The sequence below is a fragment of the Cetorhinus maximus genome, chromosome 3 (assembly GCF_964194155.1).
Source record: "Cetorhinus maximus chromosome 3, sCetMax3.hap1.1, whole genome shotgun sequence".
NCBI lineage: Eukaryota > Metazoa > Chordata > Chondrichthyes > Lamniformes > Cetorhinidae > Cetorhinus > Cetorhinus maximus.
This window is the reverse complement of record NC_135881.1, coordinates 68,640,629-68,652,688: the sequence shown is the minus strand read 5'-3', so window position 1 is coordinate 68,652,688 and position 12,060 is coordinate 68,640,629. Positions and strand designations below refer to the sequence as shown.

Sequence of the window (12,060 nt, the reverse complement as noted above, 5' to 3'; positions counted from 1 at the left end):
ATGAGGAAAGGTTGGACAGGCTAGGCTTGTATCCACTGGAGTTTAGACGAGTAAGAGGTGACTTGATTGAAACATATAAGATCCTGAGGGGTCTTGACAGGATGGATGTGGAGTAGATGTTTTCTCTTGTGGGAGAATCTTGAACTAGGTTTCACTGTTTAAAAGTAAGGGGTCACCCATTTAAGACAAAGATGAGGAGAATTTTTTTCTCTCAGAGGGTGGTGAATCTTTGGAACTCTCTTCCTCAACAGGCACTGAAAGCAAAGTCTTTGACCATTTTTAAGGCAGAATTAGATAGGTTCTTGATAAGCAAGGGATGAAAGGTTATGAAGGGTAGGTGGGAATGTGGAGTTGAGATTACAATAGGATCAGCCATGATTTTACTGAATGGCGGAGCAGGCTCGAGGGGCTGAGTAGCTTACTCCTGCTCCTAATTCGTATATTTGTATGTAAACCTCTGTTTCTCCCAAACTCCTGCTCCCAATTATGGTCTTGAGCAGACATTGTCTTCTGGGTGCTGGCAACCGTCCCCTCTGGTCTACAGCTGCAGCCTACTACCATTAGCTTCTTCTCCATCCTATTGGCCAGATTGTAAATTTGTCTGCTGCCAAGTGGAAGCAGCCCAGCAGTATTAAAATAAAGCCCTACTATTAACATCATCAGGGCCTCCATGTTCTCGATTTTGCCAGATTCTTCACCTGATCATCGGCTTCCTCTGCACCTTTCCCAGTTTTAGGTTCACATTGGGCTATTTTATCAGGAAGGTATCACAACCAAATATGATATGCACTCAGACACAGTATTTGTCATGCATTTCTCAGTATGATTAATGCCTAGCAATGAACAGCAGAAATCCTGGCTGATTTATTTTTTTCTCCCTTTCTCAGAGACAGTACAGTCATCTGTCACATCTCTTCCACTGAGCCAGATGGGATCAGCCAATTTACCAAAGTTTTGGATTGAATCTGCTGAACCTTTACTGCTCAGTGTCGCACTACACAGAGCCAATGATCTGGACGCAGACCGGGTCTTACAGCAAGACTTACAGGAAACAATGTCTTGCTTTCTACCCTTAATTAGCACATTCCTCAGATAATATCACCACCTTCAACACCTCTTTGTCCTTTTGTCTGTGACATCTTTTGGTTATCTCCACCTATCACTGGCCCTCTATCCAGCTCTACTTGTCCCACCCCCCTTAAACTAGTTTATATTTCACCTCTATTCTATTTTTACTTAGTTCTGTTGAAGGGTCATTCGGACTTGAAATGTTAACTGTGCTTCTCTCCACAGATGCTGCCGGACCTGCTGGGTTTTTCCAGGTATTTTTGTTTTTGTTACAGGAAACAATGTACTTTACAGCAAACAAAGTTTATTTACTCAACAGAGTCTATTTAAAGAGCATACTACAGCAAACAATCAACAGAGTCTATTTGAGTCTTTACCAACAATAGTAAAAAGAACTCATGCCTGAAACCACAGCAACTTTTCCAGATGAAAGAACTGTGATTTCTCCAGCAAAATATAGTGAGTGGAGGCTGGTTTAGTGCAAATTATGTGGGTAAAATCCACCCTAGTCACTTATAGCAGTGGGGTCGCCAGGCATGATTGACAGGGGAATTATCCAATCATCTCCATTCTGGCAAGGAATAGTGCCAGTCCACTTATCCACTAAGCCATCAACATATATTCCCTGTATTTTAGGAAAAGCTTATATTGTGGATGGAACAAACATTGAATTTTTCTGTGCAGTGATATGCTTAACCAGTTGTTTTTTTGAAATTAACAAATGTATCACATTTGGCTGTGACCAGCTTCATGTTTACAGAGGCAGAAAGTTGAATTTTCTTTAAATGTACCATTTCTGTAATGGCTGAGCTTATGTCATTTATTTTACAGAATGTGATTTAGCACATCCAGGAAGCAACAATATGAGCACTGTTATGTTGTCACAAGCTCCTGCTTGTTTAGCAGTTTCAACTAATCGTTTGCTGATAGTGTTTGCTAAAGTTTCATACTGAATTTCTTGTTGCTCCTCAACTGTTTTCTGACTTGATGCTTTTCTGTTTTCTCCCTGATTCGTAAGATAAGCTTCTTCAACGGCAAACCTTTCTAATGAAGATGTTTCAATTTGTTCAGAACTCAAGATCACTGATTTTTGCTTCTCTGATTTTTTGGTTATATCCTCTTGCTTATGGAGACCCTTTAGGCTCTCGGTGCGTGAAGGCACCTCAGCAACACGAGTCACTGATATTTTGTCGTCATTATATTCCTCCTTTGTTAAAAGCTCCATGGTAGAGTGTTCAGTGGCAGTCCTGTTGCCATTAACTTCCTCTTCTAGTGCAGGTTTCTCAGGAAAATTGTCCACTGTTGTCCTGTCCTCACTGTTCTCCTCATTTAAAGTATCCTCAGGAAAACTTCTGATGAATATGTTGCTGTTATTTTCCATCTCTGCTGAAACCAGATCAATAATATTTTTATTGAATGGCATGTATTCCTTCTTTGTTGCAACGTTCTGAAGAGAATTATGCAGGGTTTGCCAAAGAGAACTACGTTCTTTCCTTAATGACAAATGGCTGTGTAGATCAGGCCTGTTCTTCCTGTTCCAACCATGTTTCTTGCTTATTAACAGCTCCTCAAATAAATGTTTAAGGGTTATAACAACATCTTGGCGGCCCTGCTGTGAAAACTCCTCAAGCAACCTAACTATGGCAGGAATTTTGTTCACATTTTGGTCATCTGGTTCCATAACGTGTGAAGAATGAATTCTTGAGTGAATTTCTCTAGCTTTTGGAAAATAAAAAGAAAGCATTTCCAATGAGATTGAAACTACTTCATATCTATTTAGCACTTTCCAAAATCCACTTGAAGCTAGAACAAGAAACTGGCATGAGGAATCAATAGGGACAGAGGCAGTATATGGTATTGGTACAAAAGATGTTTTAAGCTTGGGGTCTCCATGGAATCCAAGCCCTCGCGTTGATTGAATGAATCCCTCCACAAGCCCATGTCGTTCATTTTTACTGATACTTCCACCGGCCCGAAGAACACGGTTACGTTCTTTATGGTTTGAGGTGCTGTGGTTTTCAGTTAAACGGTAACCTTTTCCATTTTTACACAAGACAGCATGTACATCACCTGCGGAAAGACAATACTGATTTATTGATTAAGTACTGAAGATATAAATATCTAGTCACTTTCTAATGCTGGCTTATTGTATGCAGACAATATGAACTGATTCTTCACACACATTTTAAAAAGTACTCAAGGTTGTAAAAGGATTAGAATAATTAGTCACATTTCAAGTTCAATTCTGATCAGTTACATAAGCAGTAATTTTTATAAAATCACAATGCCTGTGAGCACCAACCAAGAACACCTATGGGGAATTCAGATACATTTCAATTCAATGGTGATTAAAATTGTGCACTCCATAAAATAGAAATATATGCAACAAATTGCCAGAGCGGGCTAGTTAACTGTAAATAAACTAGAAATTGTTATGGTCTGAGAGTAGGGGTACAGAATATTTGCATGAAAAGATACAGTTGGAATTACTTATCTTTAATGGGGAGATCATAAAAAAGGAAAGTAATTTCCTCTGAGACTAAGATCACACTGATAACAGTCCCAAATGGGGAGGAACAGACGGGCACAGCTGGTGCCAGATACAATGCCCATTTAACTGTTGGAGCTGGGATTGAATCCAACCAGTCGGATCTTTCATTTTAGCTGTTAATAATTTGAATACTACTCAGTCAGTTAAGGAAAAGGATCACAACCTTCTAAAAAAGGTACCTACATTCAATCCGCTCCTGCTGGAATCCTCTCAGACAGTGGCACCACGCAGATTTCAGGAGCTAGATTAGATTAAAAAGTTCAGCTATATGGAGAGAGTAGGGAAACTGGGGTTGTTCACCTTAAAGTAAGAAAGTTAGGGAGATATTTGTAAGAAGCATTCAGAATCATGCTGGGTTTTGATAGAGTAAATAAGGAGAAACAGTTTCCAGTGGCAGAAGGGTTGTTGACAAGTTGTTGATTAATTGGCAAAAGAACAAGACATGAGGAAAAAAAGATTACGCAGTGAGTGGTTATGATCCGGAATTCATTGCCTGAAAGGGTAGTGGAAGCGGATTCAGTGATAACTTTCAAAACAAACTGGATAAATACTTGATGGGGAAATATTTACCATGGGAATACGCAAGGGGTGTGGAATAATTGGAATGAAAGAAAAGACTTGCATTTATATAGTGCCTTTCATGACCACTAAAGTGCTTTACAGCCAATTAATTACTTTTGAAGTTTAGTTACTATTGTAATGTAGAACACTGCAACTCCTGTCAACGCAAGGTGGTCACCGACAGCGCTTCTGCGCATGCACATAAATCTTCATAAACGGTGATAGCTTCTTATTTCATTGCCCACATATCCCCAAAATGGCAACAAATTACTTGGGTTTGTGAGGTCCAGGGCTTTACCTCTAAACATACTTAGTTTTGTGAGTGTAAGATCTTCACTTCAACCTGTCTCAGTTCATAAGGCTATGATTTTCAGCTATGTTTGTGGAGACTTGTGTTCACCATTAAAGTAAAGATGCAATTGTGAGGACCATTCTAGATTTGTGAAGAAAATTATGATTCAAGGCAGGGTGAGCTGTGGATGGAGGGCATTGTTAAATGTGTTAATTTGATGCTGCCGGCGCTATAATATTTCCAATTCCAGGGTCAGTAATGACTGCTGCACATTGCTCCCTATAAAGATGACGGCCGCGCTGCGTTGGCAGCAAATGCAGCCAATGTAGCAACCACGTCAACCAATTTGTGCAGAGCAAGCATAATGGGTTGAATGGTATCTTTCTGTGCTGCATCATATTTTGCTTCAAATTACACAAGAGCTTGGGCAAGGGGATAGGAAGTGCAGCCTCTGAAGGACAAGGTCACATACCAGTTCTGTCACAGTGGGCTCATATATAGAATTTGAGGGGACAGGCAACTGAAGAAGACTGATTGTTACCTGCCAGGAAATGTATGGTGCACTGGTCAACCTGCCAGAGAGCTTGTGCACAATGTTGTGGGCATGGAGAAGTTGAACTCCATTTTGTCTCAAGGCTTTGAGCACAACATGGAGACTATTCTGTCTAACATGAACCGAGTGGTGAAAGCCATTAACACCACAGTGGAACCCACCATGATGGAATCTGTTATGATAGCTCTGACAAGGTTCAGAAGGCTACTATGGCACGTAGCACAGACTGCTGTCCTGGGAGCTCATAGCACTACAAAAGCAGCTAACATTGCTGGCAAGGAACCTCATACAGCTGTCATTTATGCATTAGGGGGTCATTGTTGCAAGTGGCTTGCAGGGCACTGGCTCCGATACAGTTCTTTCTCAGTTCATGCCTGCTCCCTCACCAGCCATTCTGTCAGTACCCTTGATATAGCCAAACTGCCAGCAGGCCCAAACTAATGTAGGCCACAACAAGGTGCGACAATCTGTAGCTGAGCCCTCTAGGCCAAGCACTGTTGACAGTCATCCTCCAATAACATCTGAAGTATTCTCAATGCAAGTTTAACTGCCTTTCATTATAAAGCTCTAGCCACTGGGAAAACACTTCATAGAAGTATAAGAATAGGAAAAGAAGCACACACAAGAGACACTAAGAGCTTGCCCGAAAGTCATTAATTTTTTTCTGTGTGGTGGGAGAAACAGTCAGAATAATCGTTTCATAAATGTGGCTTTTGTTCTGGATTTGGTGTTGATGTTTTTCTTTGTAGTGAGTTAAGGGCAAGACCCATAAATCTGAAGCGAAGGAAAGTGGTAAGGATTGTGGTATTGTTGGTGACTGGGGAACAGGAGGGAAGATTTTGGTGAAGTACTCCTTAATGAGCTGGTTTCTGAGAGCTCTGGCAGCTAGGGATACTGGTGGCCACTCTCATTCCTCTTCCTCTTTGTCCTCCTGCACTTGTTGCTGCCTAAACGGCGGTAAAGGCTGGGCCCTCATGACAGCGAAGCAAACAACATCAAATCCAGATACGCGCTCACGAGTGTACTGAAAATCTTGGAAACTGTCTAGGCGATGGATATCCAGATTGTCTGCTCAATAATGTTCCTCATGGCATCATGGCTTCTGTTGTGGGCATGCTCCGCAGCTATGATGGGTTCCTCACAGAAGTCATGAGACAAGACTGGAAGACATGGCCATTGTCACCCAATAGCTGGCTTGTAACTTGGCAGCTTGTTTTCAATAAAGGCAGCCCAGGCAAACTAATTGTACACTGAGGGGGTGGAACCCCTTTTGATCGATAAAGTTGCCAGGCTGGTGATAAGGTGCAGGCAGGGCAATAAGTGTGCAGTCTATAGTACCTTGATCAATGAAGAAGCTTGACATGGAGTCAAAACCTCGTGCACTCTTGTACTGCTTTGCTCTTTCTACTGGAAAGGAGATGTAGGTTTACTCGTGGTTACCTCCCTGATACATCAAATATACAAAGTGTTAAAAAATATTCATAGCACAAAACAAGTCATACAACCAAAGTGATACATGCCCATTTTTATGCTCCACATGAGCCTCCTCCCATCCTTCTGCATCTAACCCCATCAACATATTCTTCTATCATTACTCTTCATGTGCTTATGTAGCTTAGCTTCCCCTTAATACATCAATGCTGTTCTCAACTATTTATGACCCTCATTCTGGCCCCACCCTCAAGTAAAAAGATCTCCTTTACATCTAAGCAATTAAAACCTTTCATAATCTTAAGTATCTTGATCAGGTGACCCCCTCAGTCTTCTGCTTTCTAGAAAAAAAAGCCCTAGCCTGGTTAACCTCTCCTGGTAGGTATAACCTCTCAGTTCTGGCACCATTGTAGGAAATCTTTTTTGCACCTTCTCCTGTGCCTCTTAATCATTTTAGAATATGAAGATCAAAAATGTGCACAGCACTCCAAATATTGTCTGATCAAGATCCTATACAAGTTCAAAATAATTTCTCTGCTTTTCAATTTTATCCTCTAGAATCACAATACTTTGTTTGCCTTTTTATGACCTTATTAGTCTCCATTGCTACTTTTAGTGATTTCTATATCTGCATTATGAACTGGGAGTTGTGGTTGATATCATTTGTTGCATTCTGAAAGGAGCCCATGCCATAAAAGGTGAGGCCCACATTGACCTTAACAGCCACAGCCAGTGTTGACTATAAGTTGATGCAAAGCTCACATTGTGCGGCAGCACGTGATACAGCTTGGTAACAACCTCCTTGATGATGTTCATATTAATTTGGAACTCACCAAGACTCCTTAGACAGCACCTTCCAAACTTATGACTGCTACCATCTAGAAGGACAAGGGCAGGGGATGCATGGGTACGCCACCATCTGGAAGTTCCCCTCCAAGTCACACACCACCATGACTTGGAACTATATTGCCGTTCCTTCACTGTCGCTGGGTCAAAATTCTGGAACTCCCTCCCTAACAGCACTGTGGGTGTACCTAAACCTCATGACTGCAGCGGTTCAAGAAGGAAGCTCAACACCGCCTTCTCAAGGGCAATTAGGATGGGCAATAAATGCTGGCCTAACCAGTGATGCCCACATTCCATTAATGAAAAAAAATGTCATCTGTGGATTTGGCCTGCAGTGTAGTGCCTTCCTTCTCCTCCTCCTCCCTCTTGTGGTTGTTGCTCTTTCTCTATGATGTCTTTCTTTCTGCTCTGCCTTATTGTCCAGTGTTGAAGGCAGCCCAATGAGAGCACCCATTTCTGAGTCAAACAACAACATTGCAACACCAGCCAAACCTTTCCCTGTTTAAACAAAAGAATCTTTCCTGAATGATAAAACCCACCAAGGAACCTCCAGCAGTCAACCAGCAGCCTAAAATGATAAGCCAAACATTGTGTATAGCATGATCCTGTTAAATAGTGGAGGGTGGGGTCTTCTTGGCATTTAGCATCACATTGTACTTTGCAACTTCGCTGTGTGGTGGGTAAACAACAATAGCATTCAAAAATTCAAAACAAATCCTCCAGGAGGTAAGGATAATTTGAATAATTATTCGGTGTTTAAATGTTTCCAATGTGCGCTCCTACCACTATGTCATTTAGCTTCTCCAATATGGCTGCAGGCAGACTTCCCAGCAGATTTGTGCATGCACTTCCTGCCTGCCATATTTAGAACTTAGGCATATTTAGGCTGTGCCCAAATTTTACTAATTTTGAAATGGCAGATATGCTGGCAGGCAGGCAGGTGGGCAGGTAAGCAGGCAGGCGGGCGGGTGGGCAGGCAGGCCAGCCGGGCACCCTGAGAGTTGATGAGGGTAATGCAGTTGATATGGTACACATGGACTTCCAAAAGGCATTTGATAAAGGGCCACAAAACAGGATTCTCAACAAAGTTGGCACTTAGGACTCACATTAATATCAAGATACTATCAAGCAGCACTTGCATAGCAATAACCTGATCACTGATGCTCGGTTTAGGTTCTGCCAGGGCCACTCAGCTCCTGACCTCATTACAGCCTTGGCTCAAACATGGACAAAAGAGCTGAACTCCAAAGGAGAGATGAGAGTGCCCTTGACATCAAGGCAGCATTTGACCAAGTGTGGCATCAAGGAGCCCAAGCAACACTGGAGTCCATGAGAATCAGGGGGAAAACTCTCCACTGGTCGGAGTCATACCTAGAACAAAGGAAGATGGTTGTGGTTGTTGGAGGTCAATCATCTCAGTTCCAGGACAACACTGTAGGAGTTCCTCAGGGTAGTGTCGTATGCCCAACCATCTTCAGCTGTTCATCAATGACTTTCCTTCCATCATAAGGTCAGAAGTGGGGGTGTTTGCTAGTGATTGCACAATGTTCAGTACCATTCGTGACTCCTCAGATATTGAAGCAGTCCATGTCCAAATGCAGCAAGACCTGAACAATATCCAGGTTTGAACTGACAAGTGGCAATTAACATGAACACCACACAAGTGCCAGGCAATGACCAACTCCAAAAGATAGAATCTAACCATCGCCCCTTGACATTAAATGGCATTACCATTGCTGAATCCCCCACTATCAACATCCTTATGCTTACCATTGACCAGGAACTGAACTGGATTAGTCATATAAATACTCTGGCTACAAAAGCAGATCAGAAGCTAGGAATCCCACAGTAAGTAACTCACCTCCTGACTCCCTAAAGCCTGTCCACCATCTACAAGGCATAAGTCAGGAGTGTAATGGAATACTCCCCACTTGTCTGAATGAGTGCAGCTCCCACAACACTCAAGAAGCTTGACACTGTCCAGGACAAAGCAGTCCGCTTGATTGGCACCACATCCACATTCACTCCCTCCACCACCGATGCACAGTGGCAGCAGTGTGTACCATCTGCAAGATGCACTGCAGGAGCTCACCAAGCCACCTTAGACAGCACCTTCCAAACCCACGACCGCTACCATCTAGAAGGACAAGGGCAGCAGACACATGGGAACACCACCAGCTGGACGTTCCCCTCCAAGTCACTCACCATCCTGACTCAGAAACATTGCCGTTCCTTTACTGTCGCTGGGTCAAAATCCTGGAACTCCCTCCCTAATAGCACTGTTGGTGTACCTACACCACATGGATTCCAGCAGTTCAAGAAGGCAGCTCATCATCACCTTCTCAAGGGCAATTAGTGATGGGCAATAAATGCTGGCATTGCCAGCAACGTCCACATCCAATTAATTAATTTTAAAGAAGAACAGTGCTACACAATCACTGACATTCTGCCCTCTCTGTTGCAAGACAAGGTGACATTCATTAATCATTAGATTGGTTCCTGGGCTGAGGGGATTGTTCTAGGACGAGAGGCTGTGCAGACTGGGCCTGCATTCCCTGGAGTTTAGAAGAATGGAGTGATCTAATTGAAAGGTATAAAATGTTAAGGAGCTTGACAGTAGATTCCCAGCTAGGGAATCAAGAAAACCGGATCACAGTCTCAGAATAAGGGGTCGGCCATTTAGGACTAAGAGAACTTTCTTTACTCATAAGGTTTTGAATATTTGGAATTTTCTACTGAGGGCTGTGGGTGCTTAACTGTTGAGTATGTTCAAGACAGAAGTTAATAGGCTTTTTTTGGACGTTGGGAAATAAAGATGCCATTCTATTAAAGGTTTACTTGTGAACCAGAACTGGACAAAGTCTGGACAATGAAATGTTTTGCGATGGGAGGTTTCTTCGCTCTCCGCACCCCCCCTCCCCCTTCAAAAATAAAACTTCATTTGGCTGTCAAATATGTTTGGATGCCCCACAGGCGATGAAAGGTGCAAAGTCAAAATCCTTTCTCATCTTGTTTCCTTTGCTCATGCTCTGAGGCAGCGAAAGGAAGGTGGGGTGTTTGCTATTGTGCGGGTGAGGGGTCAGTCTTTGCCTGTTGTGGCAGTCACCTCGCAATAGAAATGGGCGATGAAAGTGGGCTCCAGCTTAGTCAATAGAGTTTTGGATACTAAGGCAATTAAGGGATACAGGGATGATGCAGATAGATGGAGTTGAGGTAGATCAGCCATGATCATGTTGAATGACAGAGTAGGCTCCAACAGCCAAATGGCGCACTCCCTTTCCTATTTCTTATGTTCTAGGAACGGCACTGCAAGGTCACTGTCGTTAGAGTGATGTATTAATTCGTGTCCTGGACATGCGTGGTCCAATTTTGCTGTGCTGGCGTCGCATCAGCGGATTGAGCTCTGTGACATCAGGATAGTGCACAGTGCTCCTTCATGGGAGGTGTCAGCTGTGGCTCAGTTCATAGCACCCTCGCCTTTGAATCAGAGGGTTGTGGGTTCACGTCCCACTCCCAGAAACCAAGAACTGTGATTGTACTCGAAAGAGTTGCAATCTGTGACTGTTGATAACTCGAAAGAGTTTCATGGGCTTCTGGCAAACGAGGGGAGCACGCACGGCGCAGACCATACGAGAAGAGGCTGAGTGTGTAACGCTTCCTAGCACAATGACACTAAGCCTTCTCATCCTTGGTCTTTTTAAAGCTTTTTAAAAACAAATTATTGGATTAGATTATAAGCGCGAGTATTCAAGACACAAATAATTTGACCTGTTGCAATAGAAACTCTTGACCGGACGAGCCACAATCAGCCTCATCCATTCAATTCATAAAAATTGAAAGGCGGCCGGCCCACTGTTGGTTCACTGACCACGTTACCTGCATTAGCAATGTGCAACGTCCCGACTTCCCATCTCCTGCCTTCCAGGAGGACCGCCGCACTGCCGCCACTCACTTCACTTGCGCTCGCGCTCGGGGACTGGGAGAGTGCAGGCTCTAGCAGGCAGGTAGCAGCTGTACAGCCGCTCCAGCGGACCTTCGAACTTTCATTACGCCCGAGCCGCAGCATTCTGTCCATTTTCCAAAAGGCTTTAGCAAAAGCCACATGGATCGATCCAAAAGGGTGGTCGCTGGTGCCTCTGCTCTTAGATGCTGCTGCAGAGAATGGAGTGATGTGTGACTCTTTGGAGATGCCTTGATCGTAGCCGGAGAGGTATGCACGCTCTTCGTTGGACAGAGTGTAAGGGTGTCCAGCTGTTTCCAACTGTTCCAGAATCAGGATAGGCAGTTCTTTGGAAGTGAACTGTGCCGCAGCCGTCCCCTGAAAGCCATCAAAGATCCCGATGAACCATGTGTTGCTCCGACCACCGTAACAATCCATAAAGACATAAGCATCTTCCATCTGGGCTTTCCGAAGAGCACTCCTGTTCTGCCAGACCCCGAGAGATTTCACGCAGGGCTTGTCAGGCAGCTTCAGGGGCAGCGGGAGTTCTTTACTGCACACAATGGGGCGTTCCACCAGAAACGGCCACGTTCGCAATTGGCTGGACTTCACTGTCTCGTACGCAAAGTCGATATTCTGCAGCTCCAGTGAGCTGAATTTCTTGGACCGCATTCTCTTGGTGATGATGCTCCACCGGCGGAGCCGGAGGGAGAGAAGGCTGACAGGCTGTTTGCCCGCCTGGTACTGCAGTATGTCGAGTGTGCGATGCAGGATCCTATGGTGGCGGACATTCAACGCATTCAGTTTCTTCTTGCAGG

At 43.8% G+C, this 12,060-nt stretch overlaps 1 protein-coding gene across 1 annotated transcript; it reads right to left on the bottom strand.

Annotated features, from left to right (window-relative positions):
• Positions 1-1,308: 1,308 nt before the first annotated feature.
• On the bottom strand, positions 1,309-11,724 carry LOC144672851 (uncharacterized). Its single transcript, XM_078534835.1, has 2 exons — positions 11,179-11,724; positions 1,309-3,138 (listed from the first exon to the last, which is right to left on the bottom strand). The coding sequence occupies exons 1-2, from the start codon at positions 11,699-11,701 to the stop codon at positions 1,889-1,891; spliced, it is 1,773 nt and encodes a 590-aa protein (XP_078390961.1). The 5' UTR covers positions 11,702-11,724; the 3' UTR covers positions 1,309-1,888.
• Positions 11,725-12,060: the final 336 nt, after the last annotated feature.